The sequence below is a fragment of the Planococcus citri genome, chromosome 5 (assembly GCF_950023065.1).
Source record: "Planococcus citri chromosome 5, ihPlaCitr1.1, whole genome shotgun sequence".
Taxonomy (NCBI): Eukaryota; Metazoa; Arthropoda; class Insecta; order Hemiptera; family Pseudococcidae; genus Planococcus; species Planococcus citri.
Genome location: NC_088681.1, coordinates 29,707,758 through 29,727,843, shown reverse-complemented (window position 1 = coordinate 29,727,843; position 20,086 = coordinate 29,707,758). Strand labels below are relative to the sequence as shown.

Sequence of the window (20,086 nt, the reverse complement as noted above, 5' to 3'; positions counted from 1 at the left end):
AAACTAACTGGTATTCAATCTACCTTAGACTGAGCTTTATACCCACATGCTAGTCTGAGGGAGCCCGAATAAGAGGGCGTTCAATGGCACTGACAGTAGCAGTGGCAGTACAGCAGATGCGGCTTAAAACGTCATAGTATAATATCGTATATAAAGAGGACACGGTTTTTTCATTTCAACTTTTATTGTCTTGAGAATAGCAGCATCACGCACAACGTGTCAGTTTAGGTTTTTCTTCTTATACGTACACGTATTAGCAGGGCGTTGTGGCCTTTTACAAAATTCTTGCGCGCTGTACACGTTATTGCATTACTTTTATCCTCGCAGTAGAGTGTACCAGAAGGGAAAGCCAATCCATAGCTAGGCTGTTTCGATGGATTGCATTGTAGGAAGCCGGATACTACGAAGAGATACTATTCCCAAGTGATGATCGTGTACTGCTGCTATGGCTGGACAATACAATACATAAAGAAGACTATAGGTACCTATAATGGACGATGGATAATTAACGCGAGAAATAAAAGGGATGAATTTCACCAGCGATAACAATGCACACGCAACAGTTGGTTGCGATTTGTATGGTAAACAAGAAGGAGCTATAGCTGTGTATAAACGTATAAGATGCGCGGTGCTGCCAAATTATAAGATTGGTCTCTCGAATGGCATCGTTTGGTGCCATTTTCATAATGTCATTTCACCCTCATTAGCATAATAACTGGCGTGGAAAACGTGTAGATGAGTTTTTATACGAGTTAAGTGTATCGCTTGCAGGAACAAGTCGACTGGTGGAAGTACAAAAAAGGTGTCTTGTCAATTTTTACCTTGTAATGGAACTCTGGCGATGTTTACTGGTGGCATTTTGAAAATTCCGGGGGCTAAAATGAAAACTAAGAATGAAAATTGTGAGATGAAGCATTCTTGATGCTTAGTGTTGGTAATTTTGAATTTATTTGATGTTAAAAGGTCTAAAAATATTTAATTTTGAGTCTTATGTGAAGCATCAAGAGTCGAAAAAGTAAGCTTGGTTTGGTTATTGATTTTAGGAAGTTTGAGTCTGATTTGAACGTAGCCAGAGCTGATCAGATCCAATCAGGTCGCCTTCATTAGATCTGATCAGCTCTGAACAAATTTAATCTGATCAAAACTTTGATTTGATCAGATCCGAGCAGGTCAAATTGGATCCATGGAATGTCTAGATCTGATCAGACTGGTTCAAATCTACTTGATCAGATCTGTTGAGACCTATCTAGAGGTGCTTGATCTGATCTGATAAGACCGATTTGCATTTATTTTGATCAGAACAGAACAGATCCAGACATTCTTATGGTAGAACCAATGCATCATACCATACAAAAGTTTTCAATTTTGTAAGAATTTTTTGCTCGTAAAAAAATACATACCTACTTCACAAAATCACTCCTAGACAGATTTAGTGCTTGCCTATGCAAGTAATTGAATAACTTTGCCTCTTCAAATATGAAAATTTGGAAACCTTCGTACACTCGAGTAGTTTAGTTCGCAGAATTGCCACACATTCTCACACGAGAGACTGCAGTATCGAAGTTTTAACGAAATTCTTCCCTTTATCGCGCAATTTTTGCAATTTTCGCCTTAAACAACGTACTCGTGCAACCTTTGATATACTTATGTCGGTAAAGTTGCCTCCTTCGAGATATATCCGGAGTTGATAATTTTTTGTCTTCTGTATTCTCATCTCGAGAATAATTTACGAGCCAAAGTTAAAGGGAAAAGTTTGTGCGATGAAAAAGCCTTAAGACGAAAGAACAAATAAGGTTATAGAGGAATATGTAGAAGAGAAAATTTCCCAATTACAAAAAGGAAAATTTATGCTGCATGCGTAACTGACTCGTGTTCGCGATTATATAAAGGAACTTATTGTTCGAGGTAGTGAGTTGATGTAGAATTGGTAAACGATCTTGGTAGGTTGGTCTTTTGTTAAGTAAATTATCTATAGAATACGTTAACGAAGTTGGGTATACTTCGGAGGCATATTTTGGAGGGAAATGATATGTGTGGAGTGTTAGAACCTATCATTAGTAATTCCGAAACCATATTTTGTCAGCAATTTCATGGGCACCAGGCACTTTGTGTGATTAATTCGAGAAAATATCCAGTTTTTGTTTGGATGAGTTTCAAGAGCTTGATGTAGGTACTAAAAACTGTAGAAATTGAATTCAAACCCTACGTGCTCTTTTTTTTTCACAGAACCAGATTTCGTTGGATCTTACGATGTTGGTCAATACATATTCTTCTTCTTCCGTGAAACAGCTGTTGAATATATCAATTGCGGTAAAAGTGTATACTCCAGAGTAGCTCGTATTTGCAAGAGAGATACCGGTGGTAAAAATATCCTGAGTCAGAACTGGGCTACGTACTTGAAAGCTCGACTAAATTGCTCGATACCGGGAGAATTTCCATTTTACTTCAATGAAATACGTAAGTGTACCTAATACCTATCCATTTTCGAACGAGTCTTAATGAACTTTAAAACGTTGATTGTGATATTTTACAGAGAGCGTATACAAGGTAGATGGAGACGATAACAAATTCTACGGTGTGTTTACCACTTCAACTACTGGACTAATGGGATCAGCTATTTGCGCCTTCACTTTAGAAGATATTGAGAAAGCATTCGCTGGTAAATTCAAAGAACAAGCTACCTCCAGTTCAGCTTGGTTGCCGGTTCTGTCAAACAAGGTACCCGAACCCAGACCTGGAGTTTGTGTCAATGATACGGAAACATTACCAGGTGAGTTGATGAAGACTTGAAAGATGATGGATTTTGAATTCCATTGAGAGATATAGAAGTACCTATCTATTAATTTATTGAATTCTCGTTTCAGATTCAGTACTGAATTTCATCCGATCACATCCTTTGATGGACGAAGCAGTAGCCCATAAAGATAACAAACCAGTGTATTATAAACGTGATCTCTTATTTACTCGATTAGTTGTGGATCCTTTGCAATACGACGTGTTCGGCAAAAGATACCATTACACGGTTTACTACGCTGGAACGAACTTGGGATATGTTTATAAGATTGTTCAGTGGCATGATGAAGGAGGACATTCGCATTCATCCTTGTTGGATATCTTTGAAGTTACTTCAGGTTTGCCTATCAGGACTATGGCTATTTCTCGAGAAGTAAGTCCGCTTCATTTTGGATATTTTCTCAGATTCCTTGTTGAATGAAGCGAGTACCTGTTAAATACTTATACTGTTATCCTTTTTACAGCACAAATCACTTTATATTGCATCTGACGAAAGAGTACATCAGATCGATTACATTATGTGTAATCATCGTTACGATAGCTGTCTCCGTTGTGTTCGCGATCCGTATTGCGGATGGGATAAAGACAGCGGAACTTGTAAACCTTATCAAGCCGGGTAAGAGAATTTGACATCTGTGTGTGGAAAAATAGGTACAGGGTGTTTATCATTTTGCAGTTGCTGATCTTTTATTCATGATGCTGCAACTAAATGTGCCTATTCTAAAATATGTAATTCTATTTTATCTTTTAGAGTTCCGTTTCATTTTTGGACGATCGAAATTTCTTATGAGCATACAGCTCGTTTACAATACTTTTCGAAGAACTGTTTATTCATAAATGAAGGGCTAATTGTGAAAGTCGCCTTAGTCAGCAGTGATTTTTGTACAAATCAATGAAAACGTTGTTGTCCTGCTTCAGTGATAATGTAAAAACTTCATGGTCAAGTATTAAAAAACATCTTCAACTATCCCAGAATGCATTACAATACTCATTTTTCCCTTTAAAATTGATGAAATATGAAAAAAAAAATGTTTATTGTGTGAACAAAAAAATGACTAAGACGACTTTTACAATTAGCCCTTCAAATCTTGTCCCTGCAAATCTATCTTCACAAGAGAAAATTTTGAAAATTTTAAAATGCTGTTTTAAAGGATATTTTGAAACTTTTTTTTATGAAATACGAATTTTCCTTCGATTTAACTTCGGACCATTGTGGAGCTTCTCGCAATTTTTCAGTTTTCTCCAGAAACTTCAAGTCACTTTGAAAAGCACAAAAATGAACTTTTACAGCCTATAAATTTGGCCAGTGCTTATTTAGCACTCTCTCGGCCGTTTTTGCAGATTACCGTAAAATTCCAGGAGTGTCGTCCAAAAATAAATTTTTGGTCAATTTGCAAGTTCTAGAAAAAGTGAAAAAAAAATCAAATTGCCAAAGAAGTTATATACCAAGTGGGGTCTTCGGTAAGATATCGTCTAGTGTGTCTACCCAGTCTTTCGACTCGAAAACAATTTCTCTTTGACTTTTTTGGAGCCTCCAGAGAGTTTTTAAATTCATCCAAAAATTTCTAAGGGCTCAAGAAAAGAAATGTTGATAATATTAATACTTGAATAAATAATTTGCTAAAGCATACTTTTTTATTCTTTCCTAAATGGCTGCACTGCCTCCTGAATAAAAGTTTCTGAGCCCTGCCCTTGCATTATGCTTAAATTGTCAAAATCTTGCTTTCTGCCAAAAATCGTAAAAACCTCCTTTTTGTCAAAATTCTCAAATATTTCCTGCTAAAAATTGTTGCTTTGTCGTAAACAATTCTAAAAAATCAGGATTGTTTTCAAAAATTGCCCAAAAGTCACGCTTTAAAAAAGTCTCGCTTTTTCAACAAAAATTATAGTACCATTTTTTGGAAATAATTCCCAAAAAGTCAATTGACCAATTTTTGCTTTTTGCTTTTTTGTCAGAAATTATCAAAAAGTCTTGTTTTTTATCAATCTTGTTTTCTTGTCATAAATGGGCATCTCTTCCCAAAAAGTCCTACTTTTTGCCAAAATTGTCAATTTTGCTTTTTGACAAAAATTATCTTTTTTTTAAAAATCAACAACATTTTTCCGTTTTTTTAGCAAAAAAAAAATTTTTTTAATCCCAGTTTTAAAAATTGTTTGAAATTTTTCCGAAATTGCCAGAAGCCTCTCGATTTTTTGTCAAAAATTAGGTTTTAAGTTCTCGTTTTTTAAAAATTCACCAGAAATTGTCAAAAAGCCTCTTCTTTTTGCTTGTGTGATGTTCTATTTTTGAATTATTTTTTTTGCTTACGTTTTTGTCACCTTTTGTGTTATCTAACAAAAGTTACTTTTTTTTCTTCTTTTTTTTTTTGGAAAAAATTAAGCACAAGTCCTAATTAACTTTGATCGGCGCTTGTAGGACGTCTCTCTTAATCACTTTCGTTGCGTACCTACCTTCTTTGAAAACTTGATATTTTTCACTTTTTTGGAATTTACAAATTGGTCAAAAATTCATTTTTGAACTCTCATTCCTGGAATTTCGCGATAACGACCTAAAATGGGCTTGATGGTGCCCATTAAATGCCTAGAGCGGTTTGATATTTACAGAGTAAATTTAAAAATTGCTGGAGGCTTCTGAATGGTCCAAAACTATTAATGGTTGATGTGTATGAGAGATGAATTGAAAAAAATTATTCACATTGGTTCAGTTTCCTCACAAAAAAAAAAAAACAATATTATGAAAAGTTTGAAAATAATTCTCACAACACATGCTATTTAAAATTTTGTCAACTCTCAAAATTGTGTAAAAAAAATACAAAAATGAACATGAGTACCTGAAATGGGGGGGGGGGGTATTTAAGACATGCACTTCGCCGTTATTAGATAATCCTTCTGACATGTTTGTCATTAGATTGCAGCATCGTGAAATGAACGGTGAATTGTAAGAAACAGACTCACCCTATATGAGTAAAATAAAGATCTCTGTTCGAAATTAGGAGTTTTATTATAACGTATCGAATGTTACAGATTATTACAAGATGTCGGCAACACGTCACGTACAATCTGTGATAGTTCCCTCGGTAAGAAAAAATTACTGGTGACGTTCGGCCAAAGTGTTCATTTAAGTTGTTTCGTCAAAATGCCAGAAGTACTCAGATCCTACCCGGTGACTTGGTACCATTATAGTAAAGAAAAAGGCAAATACTTGATTAATTATAGGTACGTATTCCCTACCTTATGAAATGATACATATTATGTAGGCCTAAACTTTTATCTTATTACAACATAATGTTTAAATTATGCAACTTTTTCTGATGATACCTTATGTTTTTATGTCATTTCAGAATCGATAAATATATTAGTACCAGCGAAGGTGGAATTGTGGTTGTTGGCGTTTCCGAAAGTGACGCCGGATTGTACGAGTGCTGGCTAGCAGGCTCGTTACTTTGTGTATATAATTTAGCCGTAGAAACTCACCGATGTTCGCCACCAGGTAAATCGGTCGATTACCATAAAGTATATTCTGACTGGTGCCACGAATTCCAGAAGTATAAAAATGCCATGAAAACGTGGGAAAAGAAAAAGGAGGTACGTTAATAATATAAATTTACCAACTTTGTTTACTATAATATTATTTTTATTGTTATTTTTCTGACACTTCCTCTCAATCACTTACCTATAGTTTCAAAAAAAAAATAAAAAAAATAGGTTGTTAAAACACGAAAACTGCCTAGGCCTACCTATTCGAGTTATTTGATTAGATTTCGACATTTTAGGACGAGTGAATCAATCTGGTCGTTCAGGAAGAAAGGGACCTAAGAGTCACCAAAATCAAGAATACTTTTCAGATGGATTTGGGACCTAAAAAATTTTTTTTAGATCGGTTTTTTCATCATTTTTTTTATTTAAAAAATTGATTTTGTGGTTCCATTTACCTACAAAAAAATGAATTATACGAAATTGTAGGAAATGAAATTTTCCATCAATTAAGTTCAATTACATGTTTTCCTGAGAGCATTATTTTTGAAATATTTTTATTTACCTCCTAAAATTTTAAAGTTTCAATTTTATTTATCAATATCCGTAATAATTTTTTGCATTTTTTTTTCAGCAATGCATGCGTCAAAATGAGACCAGCATAGCGAACCAGAATCTACATCCTAACGAAATCTTTCCTAAAAGTTTGCGATAATCATTCGACTGATCATTATAACTTAAATATTATTACATCGAGTAAAAAAGCACAAAACAAACAAAACACTCGTATTGTTTTTTACTCTTTAGTAAGCAATAAGAATGTAATCTAAGTTTATATACCATTAATAATTCTCTATCATAGTTTATATGCTAGTTACAAATTTTTACAGATGTAATTTATTATGTACAATTTGTTTTCTTTGACGAGCGATTGTACAAAAAAAAAAAAAATGTTCGAGGATAGAAAAAAAAATCAATGCGCTACGAAGATGAAAAAAAATCCCAGCGCCTGAGACTGGTCAGATTGACTGTTGTTATTATTTTATATTTCTCTTAATCTGTGATCGCGAAACTTTGAGTATGGGCAATTCGTGACTAGTCTTTTTGAAATATTCAAATTCAAGGCGCAAATTTAACCGATCTCATGTTTTAATTTACTCGAATAAAATTGATTAAAGATATCCTCTTTTGTACTCCTACGATTTTAAAAAAACGATTCGTTGAAGAAAATGAAAACCTTGAGTAACTTTTTATCTATTACATCACCCTGTTTTTACAAAGTTACAATTTTGTTACTGTTTGTATCATCTGTGATAACGTAGATTATGTCAGTTGTATTTTAATTATTTTTTTTATACTTTAAATAGGTACAATCTATTTTAATTCCTTTTAATTTGTGTACGGTGAAAGGTTATTTATTGTTAATGATGTAAATAATTTTTTTCTGCATTTAATAACTTTTTTTTTCTCTCCTTTGAAAAACTCTCTTATTCCTACGATTTTTTATTTTATTTTATTTTTTTTTAGTTTTATTTTATTTTGGCAATTTTTAAGTTTTTCAACATTTTGGCTTTTTTAGAAAGTGAATTTTTAATTACGAACGTGGCTTCGTGAAAAAGGTTAATTAGGTACGTTGTTATTTTTACCGTTGGCAAATGTCAAAATACGTACATAAAGGGGGGTACCACTACCAATAGAGTAGATTTTTTTTTCATTTACGAGAAACTATGTCGATTTTAAAGATCGACATTTCAACTAAGTTCCTGTACCACATAGATTAGGTTTTTCTTTCTTTCTTTTTTTTTTCTTAAACGTAGGATTCCGATCGATTTTCTTTTGTTTTGCTGTCCGTCCTGTGTAAAAGCCCATAAGATCGTTTTCTATTTTTTTTTTTTTTTTTTTTTCTTCTAAACGAATATTCCCTTTATTTTAATTTCGTTTTTTGTACTTAATTTAGCAACAAAAAAAAATTGCCAAATTTTTTTTCGTAATAAGCGTTGAAATACTTAGAAATGTCATCTTTTTTGTGGAACATGTTGCTGATAACGTCTGTACTCAATTGTAGATGATTGTTAAAAACTTTGTTTCATATTCAGAAGTAAATTGCTTTAAGTACGTTGTGTTGTATTTTTCGTCGGCCAGAAATTAGTCAACAATGAGCAACATTAGTATTTTATTCATCACAATATTTTATACTATTTAGGAACGTGTTACATTTTACGTATATGATTTTTATATCACTGAGTAATTTTTGAAACAATTTCCGGCCTTCTAAAAACTTGGCCAGAGAATACCAATTTGAGCAACGAGATTTATTATTTAATCACGAATGATGTCATAATAAGGGGAGTCCAGCGGTTACATCATTCTCGATTTGACACTCGTTTACTCCTCGTTTTATTTTAAAATATCCGTGATCTCCCCAATCCGAGTTGAAAGAGTTCGCCACCAGCCAATATGGAGTATTAGTCGAGTGATCGGTTCCCCAGCCTATGAGTTTGACTGCGTGACCGCATACAAAATTTCCTTTCACGTGTTGATATACTCCTATGTAAAAGAATAATATTAGTGATATGAAAAATAAAAATTCGAGCGTTTGCAAACAAAAAATCCCATCTTTTCAGGACTGAGTTTAGAAAACTTACCAGATTTATAAACGTAAAAGTCTTCGTAGGCTGAAAACGAAGCTTCGACTGGACCATTGTTGAATATTTCAGTTTTGATTGCTTCTTCGTCACTGGCCACAGAATACCATTCTCTACCTATATGTACAAAATATTAACGTTAGGAATATTTTCCAATGAGATGAAGGGGGAGGAAAGCGGTATCTTTCAAACTTACCGAAACGTAAATCTTTCTTATACGCTACGTGATAATTTGATTGACAAGATTGAACACATTTTGGTGTAGGGCCATATTTCGTACAGTTTGCTCTAGGACCAATTTCATGGTGTTCGCAAGGAGGAAAATAATACGGTTGGCAACCCTGCAAAGATACAAAAGTTGCATTTCGAAAGCTTAATCGACCCTGAATTTTAAACTCGACGAGGTTATAATTTATATATACGAAGGTATGTACTCGTACGTACCTCGTGTGAATTATACGATCCTCCGCTAACGATACCATTATCTACCCAGTACTTCCAAGCTAATTTATGGCTCCCTCCGTGACACCCATTACCACAGGTTTGGCAACAAGTTAATAAATTTTCGGCAGAGAAATGAAAATGGGTTTTCTGATCCGAGTGTACACACACTCGATCCGACATAGCTTCAACAGCAGCAAACACCTGCGAAAAATTTCATTTGTAAAAAAAAAATCGAAATACCTAGGCGTATGAATATGGGAAAAATAAGTAGGTAGGCATACAATTATGCAAATTCAATTACCCAACATGATCCGCATGATCCTTGATCTCGTATCTCTCTAATTGTGGGACATTTAGGCCAACGTATTCGGGAATCGAATTCATCAGGTAGATTTACCGATCTATTAGAAACGATCGTAGATTCGATGGACTTTTCAAGTTCTGCATCGTAAGCGTTTCCCAATGACTTGAGGAATTCGAGATCAACGAGTGGGTGAAAATTGCGACCAGCCTAAAAATAAACATTTCAAATTCAATTAATCACTGACACGACGCAAACTATTTTTTACATCTAATTATATTTCGTAAAAGAAAAAAAATTCTTATCTGTTCACATACTTTCCACGTCGTGTTCAAAGAATTAATTGAGTTGATAAATGCATCACTTAAAGGATTAATAAAACGTTCTACGTTATGTTTAGACTCGAATAGTTCGACTTTGTTCAATAATAATACGAAAAAAATGAACATAATGTTGAAACACATCCGTCATTAATGAATATGACGACTTGACTGTTCATACAAGTTCAACCTTTCAAGTTCCAAACATGTAATGAACGCGAATACGTTGATTATGAGACGATGAGCGTACTTTCTCTCGATTGGGATGACTGATGAACAGCTGATTAATTTTTTCATGTTTTATTCTGAACTTGGTCAAGCTGATTCTTCGAAATGATTGAATATTTAAATTGCTTCATGAAGCTTCTGAGAATAAAAAGTTGATATCGAAGGCTGCAAAAATTCGTACAATTTCATTTTATGAGAGCTGTGTAGCTGCGGATGATGAAAAAAAACTAGGAAACATCAAACATCATCAATAATTAGAATAAGTACTCACAAATGAAGATTATCTTCAAAATTATGATGGACATTGATCATTTAGCTTGCGTTCGGAATTAGGGAATTCAGATTTACTTTGATTTAATTTATTAGTCATCAGAATCAGAATATGAATTAAAAATCAATTTCAAAACAGATCTAAAATTCTTTCGAAAGCTTTCAAAAATCAAAATTTCCTCGAAATTCGAACTGTTGAAGCTGAAAAGCTCACCAAACACACAAGTTTCAAAGTTCTCAAAAAAAATAAAAAAATTCAACTACCACCTAAATTAAGCCTGAAACCAAATAATTTTTCTGAAATTTCAGCTTTGAAAATTCACCTATAGAGTACGCTAAGTACGGAAAATGAAAATACGACGCAATTTTGAGAAAATTTGCCCTGAAAAAAACACCCAAGTACGTTTCCAACCGTTTTCATGTGATTTTACAGCCTTGCGCCTTGCAGGACTTTAGTAATTGAAAAAAAACGAGTGGTGATGGTAGAATGAACGATATCAGCGTGTAAATTATCATTATCTCGGTTTATTTACACGAAGACGAAGATCTCCCTCTGGTACTTCCATAATTAGTAAGTAATTATCATTAGCTTTGTTTTTTCGTTGTTGGTGAATTATTTACGCAGGCTATACGGCAGGATAGTTTACCTAAAACACTTTTTGACTGTCCGAGATGAAATTATGTTTCAAGGTTACAAATGAATATTTCGAGTTATTAATTTTTAGCTCGGCGTGTTGACCAATTTAATGTACGTACCTATATAGATAAATACTCTACACAGTCGGGTGATTGCACATCGCTAGTTTATTTTTAGTGTGTTGTTGATGCAGTTTAAATTATCCCTGCGCGTCCCACCTGGTGATGAATTTTCACAAATTGAATTTTGTTTTTCAGAAAATCATCGTTCGTGAATCGTGGAGGGAGTTAAAACGCATCAGGAGGCGTGCCTCCTTCACAGTCCTTTGAAATGGGTTGACGAGGATGAGACCAGTATAACGTCAGAACATAATCAGAATTACAACGTGATTACTAACACCATCGGTAATCGATTGCTGTCCGAAGATGATTTAAATGGGAATTTCAATATCGCCGACCAAGATATCGCCATGGTTAACGAAATAGTCGAGTTAGCCGATAGTGTAGACGATCGATGCAACTCTACGTCCGAAAACAAGGAAAATTATAGATCTGAATGTGAGTATTGATGGGTGGTTTCGTTACCTCGTATTCGCGGTAAATCCGCGATTATGTTATTACGTATGTACGTACGTGTGTGACTAATTGTGTGTATTGTTCGTTTACAGATAAGACATTGAATCGTGGTATATCTCGTGCCACCGACAATGTAAATATCGTCTCGAGAGTCAGATCAGAACTAGCTTTAGTTGATAACACTGACGAGGAATACTTGTCGATTGATACACCTGTTTATACGTTTACTTTGCCGGATTTCACTCAATTTCCAGGTAATATACTCGAGTTGTTTATGAACTACCTGTAGTGTTGTTGGTGTAAAAACGATCAATAACGACGATAAACGTATAATTGAACGTTTTTACGATGGTACTTATTTGCTTAATCTTTTCCAATATAGTTGTTGAGCTGATAAAATTACTAAATATATTACCGTACAGCTCATGCTAACGTTTAATTATTGCAGATGATTTTCGAGAGTTCCTGGAAAAAGATTTAATCTCAATATCAACGCAGTCGTCGTTAGAACAGGCTAATCGTTTGAATTGGTGGACATCGTTTGCACAAAGATTATGGCCCCTCTCTACCTCCGGTGATGGTAACTGTTTGCTTCATGCAGCTTCTCTAGGTAAGTTATAAGCACCCGTCAGAATAACTAGAAGTATCTCACTTCATATTTAATTCCCATTTGGTATTCAAACAGGTGTTTGGGGATTTCACGATCGTTTATTAACACTGCGTAAAAATCTGCATACCTTTTTGAGCCAGAGTACGTATAGAGAAGCTTTATGGAGACGTTGGAAACGACAGCAGAGTATTCTAAATGCTCAAGCTGGATTGGTGTATTCTGAAGTTGAATGGAGACGTGAATGGAATGCTATTGTTAGCATGGCTTCGACGACTCCTCGACTTAGACGACAGAGTATCGTAAGGTGAGCTAGAAAATTTCATTGGATCTGGATTTTTGGTTATATTGCTTCGTTATGATGATCGATCTTTAGAATTGATTTACTGTGATTGTTTCTATGGCTTAATCTTTTCTGATACGAAGCTTTTTGAAAATATATACTGAATTATGTAGAAGAATTGAATCGGGTGGAAGTTATTTATCGTGTTGCTTCGTCAAAATGATGATTTATTTTAGAATTGATTCATCGTGATTGTTTCTATGGCTTAATCTTTTCTGATTCGAAGCTTTTGAAAATATGTTCGGATTTTGCAAAAGAATTATTAGAACTATTGGATTTTATTTTTGTTATTTGCTTTACCAAAATGATGATTTATTTTAGAATTGATTCATCGTGATTGTTTCTATGGCTTAATCTTTTCTGATTCGAAGCTTTTAAAAAAAAAGAAATATGTTCGGATTTTGCAAAAGAATTATTAGATCTATTGAATTTTATTTTTGTTATTTGCTTCACAAAAATGATGATTTATTTTAGAATTGATTCATCGTGATTGTTTCTATGGCTTAATCTTTTCTGATTCGAAGCTTTTGAGAATCTGTGCAGAAGAACAGAATATATTGGTGGTTTTTTGTAATATTGTTTTACCAAAATGATGATTTTTTTTTAGAATTGATCCACTGTGATTGTTTCTATGGCTTAATCTTTTCTGATTCGAAACTTTTGAGAATCTGTACCGTGTTATTTGTGCTCATAAATGGGATCTTTTGTTTTGCAACGTGACTTCCCCAAAATGATGATTTATTTTTAGAATTGATTTATCGTGATTGTTTCTATTGGCTTAATCTTTTCTGACAAAGAATTGGGAAAGATTTTTACGTTGTAAAATTGGATCCTATTTTTAGCAATAATGTTGTTTCATAAAATGATGAATATTTTTATTAGAATTGATTTATTATGATTGTTTCTATGGCTTAATCTTTTCTGAAATGAAGTTGTTAAAATATTATGTCCATGAAATGTGCTTGTAATGTGCGTATTTTATGATAAATTATTAATACTTCGCGGTTTATCTGTTATAGCGCCGGTAAAGGAGATTTATACGGTAATATTTACGAAAGTCTGGAAGAAATTCATGTTTTGGCTTTAGCCCATTTGTTGAAAAGACCGATTATTGTGGTAGCTGATACCATGCTGAAGGTGAGTACAACGAGTCTGAAATTATTTGAGAACCACAAACATTAACAATGAAATTGAATTTATAATTTATAATCATTTTTTTCTTTTTCTATAGGACATGAACGGTGAACCCTTAGCTCCCATACCATTCGGCGGTGTTTACCTTCCAGTCGAATGTACACCATCAGAATGCCAACGATCACCTCTTCTGTTGGCCTACGATGGCGGCCACTTTTCAGCCCTTGTTGCTATGGACAGCTCAAATAACCCTAATAACCCCAATACTCGTGAGTAATCTAGCCACTTCGACTTGGCTAATCGTTTTACTCGATGAAAGATCCTAATTTTAATTTCTCGCAGCTGCCATTCCGCTGGTCGACTCGTCAAACGAGTTGTTGTGTATTCAGTTTCATACAGATCCTGGTGACAACGAAGAAGAAGATTTTACCGAGCTTTCGTTCAACGATAGCATCTCTTTGTTGAATGAGTACTTGGATGTTGTACGTTTGGACCCGCAGGTAAATTTCGTGCTATAATTTAGCCCTGTGTGAACTTAATGATATTCATATATAATGTGCTTGTATGTAATCCAGGGTAACAATAGTGAAAACAACAAGAATGGGTTACTCGGCAGTTTGGGCAGATCGGTTGGTAACAAGTTGAGATTGAAATTGACCCGATCGAACTCGGTTCGTAATAATACGACGAATAAGTCCGGTCATATATTATGCGCGCTTCTACATACCGATCGAAGACACGAGTACCACGACGTAATGATCAAGAATTATCTTCAAAACGCCATGGAACGATTTCAACAAACAAACGTAAGTATCCTACCTAGATCGAGCTGTAAATAGCGGTAATTATTTTTAAGTAGCGTTATCGATGTCGTCGTGTAGGTACCTTCGTTCTTTCGATGATGCTCAAGAACGAATGACGTATTAGGGTAATTTAATCCGACGTATTTTCACGCGACTTATTAGATTTATTTTCAATTTGTCGAGCGTTCGTTGTAGCCAGCTCTACCGAGTCAACGCATCGCTCACCACCGTAGTAATCACGTGTGTATATTTTAAAGCATTGTATATACAATTTTGCAGACTGGTAAACGATAAGAATGCATTGTCTATGTATGGTGGATCAATCGCAAGCAAATCATAAAGCGGAGGATGCGATTGGCTCGGATTTTTGTGGTCTTCGGATGCGTTTAGCTGGCTCAGCGAGCAAATTGAATGTAAATATCTGTTGTTTGTGCTTGTTGAAAATAAATCACGTTCCGAGAGATTTGTTTTTATTCCAAGTCGCTTGAAAATACGTATCTAATTCGTAGCGAGCTGTAATTGACCGGTGAGAATCGTATGAGTAATTCGATCGATCGATTGATTGATTGATAACTTGTTTTTTCCACGTTGTGTAATTCAAAATTACAAATACGTTTCTCGATCGGTCTATTTATTTTTGAAATATTTAATGCTCTTTTTGATATTGAAAGAAAAAAATATTTACGATGAATTCTTAATTATCACTATCACGAAGTACGTTTAGTTGAACCAAATTTCTCGCGAGGTTACCAAATTGAGGATTTGTTTTTCAAAAGTGATTTCGTCATTTGGAATGAAAATTTGTTTCTGCCTTTTTCTCAAAGGAAAAAAGCAATTATTTTCTTTGTGACTAGTTTTTCTGAAAATGAGCTACCAAACGTGCAATGGTTTAAACATTTTCATAAATGACCAATTTTGATTATACATATTTACATAACCTTGAAATTGAAAAAATTACAAAATCAGTCGTATCGCAAAAAAACTGAAAATTGACCAAAAAAAATATATTATAAAATGACGCGTGATGCATCGTTTGATAGGTTTTCGAAGGTAGCCTACAGAGTCCGAATGTCCACTCATTTTTTGGAGTTTTGAAATGTGATATCTCGATACAGCTAGTTCCAGGTCATTGACTTCAAATATCGTTATCTTTGAATTTGACCCTTCAATATCTGCTCAGTCCCAATCAAAAAAAAAATGTCTTCAAGTCTTATGAGGTTGAATTCAAAAAAACTAAGTAAATGAAATCAGTGAACCAAATTCAATCTTCAGATCGAGTTTATGTAAAATAGGTCTCATATCTTCCTCAATTTTGAAGATGAATTATTTTTTTGAAGAATTTTTTTTGTTTGTTTTCAAAGAAGAAATTACAATTAAAATTCAGAATCAAAAAAATCAATTTTAATTTTGTTTTTTTTGGAAATGGGGATTTAGTTTTAAATTTTGAACGTACAGATCGCTTCAACGAAGAAACTTTTTTGTTCACATTCAAATCGAAAAAAGATGAGTCAGGTTTTATGCTCAAACAGTATCCCCTTCAATTTCAAAGCAAAATAGGCGAAGGAAATACTCATTTCAGAAATTTTAAAAGAATTCAACTCCCTTCCCTCCTCCCTCACCACCCCACCCATTTCTTACCGTTCTGAGGCCTTTATACTTATTCCAGATAAAAGTGAAGTACTTGCTTTATTTTTTTTGTCAAAATAATTTTTTAATTCGGCAAAATGAGGTCAGCATTATTATTCTAATAAGAAAACTTTTCGAACTGGCACCCTTCAATTTTAATAAAACTAAGCTAGATCGATAGAATATGTCCTAAAACCTCCGTAACCAAAATTTCAGGTCCTAAAGTTCATTTTTAGATTTTTGGTGAATTTTTAAAAATTCAAAAAAGCAGTTGTAAGGGCAATTTTCAAACTTTTTCATAAAATTTACGTCATTTTTTTGAGCATATAGAACCAATGTGAGTATTCACTTTTGAACTGGTACCTTGGAAATTTGCAGTAACCACCCAAATCGGCCAACACGGTGCCCAATAAGCACCGATCAAAGTTATAGGTTTCAAAGTTTATTTTTGGCCCCTTCAGAGTGGTTTAATATTTCTGAAGAAATTTGAAAACTGTTAGGACGCTCCAGAATGGCCCAAAATTAAATATTTGTTTATTTCTGGAAGTTGAATTGAAAGAATTATTCTCAATTGGTTCATTTTCTCAAAAAAAAATTATATTTCATGAAAAAAGTTTGAAAATCGTCCTTGAAACAGCTTTTTTAAATTTTTAGTATTTGTAATTCTCCAAAAATGAAATTAAGGACATGAAACTTTTATTACGTGGGTTTTAGGATTTGTTCTTTCGATCTAGCTTTGTTTTGAGCCAATTTGAGAGTACAGATTCAAAAAGTTCACTTTCAAGTTTCGATTGTGATCCATTAATTTTCTGATTTTGGGCTCAGCGAAATTGAAACAACAAAAAAATGTGTGAAAATTACAGAAATGCCAATTTTCAATATCTTTGAGGACATTTGAACCGCTTCCCTCCGCCCTCTTTTTCTCTCCATCCAAAGACCCTTGTAGGCTTAAGATTGAAGAACCTATATTCTTTGATTTAAAAAGAATGATGCAAAATTTCACTAGGTACTTTTAAAGATTTTCAAGCTCACATTTCTCTCTTCCTCTGCATTTAATCTCCTATGGGGTTTAAAATATATTATCTCGATGTTCATTTCCCTCGAATTATCCTGTTTTAGGGTCAAGGAAGTCAATGAGACCAGAATTTATGCATCGTACATGAAATTTTCTATTTTTGCCTTAATTTTGGAGAGTAGGTGGTCGCAATTTCCTTCTTCCAACGACCTCTTAAAAGTGTAAAATACATCGTTATTGACAAATTTTTTGTTCAAGGTTATAAATTCTTTTTTTATGCCTTTTTTATGATTTTTTTTCAAAATACAGATTTCATTTTTATTTTACTGCAATAATTTTTATCTATCCGTAGGTAGGTTCTTATTCAATTTTTAATTTTTTTTCTCAGGCTGGCGCACCTCGTTATGGCGCCGGAAAATCTCAATTTTACACCGAAGCAGACGCCGAATCGCACGAAAAAGTAAGTCAACTGACACCGGTGAAGCCAGCTACTAACAACGATCCCACTTTATACCTGAGTAAGTCCACTTTTTACAAAACTGGTGTACAATGTCGTGCTGAAAACTGTACCTTCTTCGGTAACGATCAGTACGATAATTATTGCTCGCAATGTTACCAGAGTAAAAAAAAGACTATTTGAATAACAAATTTTAAACAAAACAAAAAAAGACGAGGAACGATTTCAATGCGTATTCGTTCCTAATAATTATTTGTGTGTTTCGTTGATTTGATTTTTTTTTTATCTATGTAAAGCTTAATTGCGCTTGTAACAGTATTACTGTCATACAAATAAGTCATCTCGCATTGTATCAGTTTTCTGCATTCGATGTTTCTGTTCTGTTACTTTTGACTTATTATTATGTTTTCTTTATTGTTGTCTATCCTGTGTTTCTTTTTTTCTTTTTTACTCCCCATCTTTTGATTTATAACTAGTCAGACAGATATGACGTCGTTGAATTAGCGCATCACATTGAATTATGAATTTTTTATTTTAATTTTCTTGAAATATCAATATCGTCTTTGTAATTTCAATACTCTCATTTGGTGATGGAAATCTGTGTTGGGGATCACTGTTTTATGTACCTATATTTTTTCCAAATGGAATATCAAATTTTTTTCTTCATTATTGGCTCGTTGTTTCGAATAAATTGGAGGGTTGGTTTTTGAGTATTTTTGTTCTCAAAATATCGTTCGTACAAATATTTTAATCATCACATTTATGTACATTTTAATTTACATATCCAGGACGTCTTACTCTGTTTATTTATTATTTTTTTTCGAGGAGTATAAATTTTTTGTGTGAAATATCTCCAATTTTAGTATTTTGTTATTATGGATATCATGACACTTTTTTCTTTTTATTTTTCACATCTAATGTGTATATTTTGTAAAATTATATTTACAAAAATTTATTATTTATTGCATCGGTTATATGATAACTTTAAAATCATTTATCATTAGTGATTATATTCATTGTACGCTTGCATCGAAACGTTACCAGTTTTGCTGCATTTTTTTTCTTTTTTTTTTTATTACGCTTGTGGTGTTTTTATTTATACGATGAAATTTTTGTACGGTTAATGTGCCATTTGTATCGTTACGGTTCATTATTTTTTCATGAACTGCAGAACAAAACAGAAACGAGCTTTGGTCAGTATTTTAGATGAAGCTTGTGACGCATTTTGGGCCGTGGATCATGGGCCTTTTTTTTTTGCCTGCTTCGAGAGTTCATTTTTTTGGCCTATGTGTTGGCTGTGGTGGGCTACGCGCGTGGGATGTATCGAACAAAAAGATCCACGTGGTTTTATATTTTTATTCTGAATTCTTTTTTTAATTGTAAAATGTTACTTATATTATAGGTCCGTCACAAGAAAATACTAACATCGGATATAAATTATTCCTTAAATTGAACTTGTGTTTGACAATTTTATCGCAAATTTGCTCGGATAATTCCAAAATACCGTGATTGCGTGGTAAGATTGGTCAAGTTTTTATACGAAATGTAGGTTTTATTTTTAGTATTTTATTGCTGAAAAAAATTATACGAAGTGTTTCGAAATAAAAGGGTTGTAATATTTTTACCACATAAAAATAATGTATATCGAGCGATATATTTATTTTTTTTACGAGATAGGCTGGTTTGGGAGAGAGGTATTTTTTGAATGATTGTGCATTTATCATTATTCTTTTTAACGTTACCTATTTGTTATGTTTCTTTATGTTATTTATCATGTTGAGATTGTTTTTGGGCCTCGAGATTATTATAAAAGGACTAGTTTCTGAAAAGGAGATCAGCTCGAATGAATCTTAAAATCACTTTATGAAGACTGGATAAAATTTCGTATTAAACTTTGTTTTTAAATTACTTAAGTACGTTGAGTTTGGATTTCATCTTTGACGAGAATGCCAAATTGTGCAGTTTGTAGCTTTTTTTGGAGGGCCGGTTTATTATTGTTTTTTTTCAGTATATCAAGTTTTATTGTTAACTTATATTTATATTCGTAGAGTAAGTTTTTTTTTCTTCTCTTTTATAAATATAATAAAACTTTCACATTGTTGTAATGTTAATAAATAAAACATTTAACCAGGCTGTTTAATTTTGAAAATTTTGTTCGATTTTGAGAACGGTTCAAATTAATTATCCATACGAGGCAGGGACGGTTTTAAAGGGGGGTATGGGGGGGTGACACCCCTCCAATGTTCAGAATCGTCGGCAAAACGACAAAATCATCGATCTATCCTCAAAATTCTTATTTTTTTTAAAAAAGCTTTTGCCCTCGCCTAAGTTGTACCTATTTTTCATCATTATTTTCCACATTTATACACTTTTGTACTCTCAATGAAAATATTATACTGATGGACTTCGAGGTT

General features: G+C 33.5%; 3 protein-coding genes across 7 annotated transcripts in view; 2 read left to right on the top strand and 1 right to left on the bottom strand.

Moving 5' to 3' along the window:
- Sema2a (Semaphorin 2a) overlaps positions 1-8,382 on the top strand; it is a 515,491-nt gene extending 507,109 nt beyond the window's left edge. For both annotated transcript variants that reach the window (XM_065367946.1, XM_065367944.1), the window contains 7 exons: positions 2,227-2,457; positions 2,534-2,770; positions 2,865-3,166; positions 3,258-3,409; positions 5,818-6,009; positions 6,135-6,378; positions 6,902-8,382. In XM_065367946.1, coding sequence (XP_065224018.1) covers positions 2,227-2,457; positions 2,534-2,770; positions 2,865-3,166; positions 3,258-3,409; positions 5,818-6,009; positions 6,135-6,378; positions 6,902-6,982 — 1,439 coding nt within the window. In that variant the 3' untranslated portion in view covers positions 6,983-8,382. The remainder of the gene's footprint in view (positions 1-2,226; positions 2,458-2,533; positions 2,771-2,864; positions 3,167-3,257; positions 3,410-5,817; positions 6,010-6,134; positions 6,379-6,901) is intronic.
- Positions 8,383-8,423: 41 nt separating this feature from the next.
- LOC135848146 (cathepsin B-like) lies at positions 8,424-10,688 on the bottom strand. The gene is made up of 7 exons (XM_065367952.1): positions 10,477-10,688; positions 9,975-10,370; positions 9,658-9,867; positions 9,357-9,557; positions 9,109-9,253; positions 8,913-9,029; positions 8,424-8,814 (listed from the first exon to the last, which is right to left on the bottom strand). Exons 2-7 carry the CDS (start codon positions 10,119-10,121, stop codon positions 8,603-8,605), a joined length of 1,032 nt encoding a protein of 343 aa, XP_065224024.1. The 5' UTR covers positions 10,122-10,370; positions 10,477-10,688; the 3' UTR covers positions 8,424-8,602.
- A 194-nt stretch (positions 10,689-10,882) lies between these two features.
- On the top strand, positions 10,883-19,812 carry LOC135848144 (OTU domain-containing protein 7B-like). 4 transcript variants are annotated; one of them, XM_065367949.1, is made up of 11 exons: positions 10,884-11,046; positions 11,370-11,669; positions 11,780-11,941; positions 12,136-12,297; positions 12,373-12,601; positions 13,657-13,774; positions 13,869-14,040; positions 14,114-14,271; positions 14,347-14,577; positions 17,604-17,733; positions 19,075-19,812. In XM_065367949.1, exons 2-11 carry the CDS (start codon positions 11,582-11,584, stop codon positions 19,179-19,181), a joined length of 1,557 nt encoding a protein of 518 aa, XP_065224021.1. In that variant the 5' UTR covers positions 10,884-11,046; positions 11,370-11,581; the 3' UTR covers positions 19,182-19,812. The 4 variants fall into 4 exon arrangements, with proteins under 4 accessions (XP_065224019.1, XP_065224021.1, XP_065224022.1 ...); XM_065367947.1 differs by having other exon boundaries at positions 10,883-11,046; positions 17,604-19,812; XM_065367950.1 differs by lacking the exons at positions 17,604-17,733; positions 19,075-19,812 and adding an exon at positions 14,854-15,037 and having other exon boundaries at positions 10,886-11,046.
- The last annotated feature ends 274 nt before the right edge of the window (positions 19,813-20,086 follow it).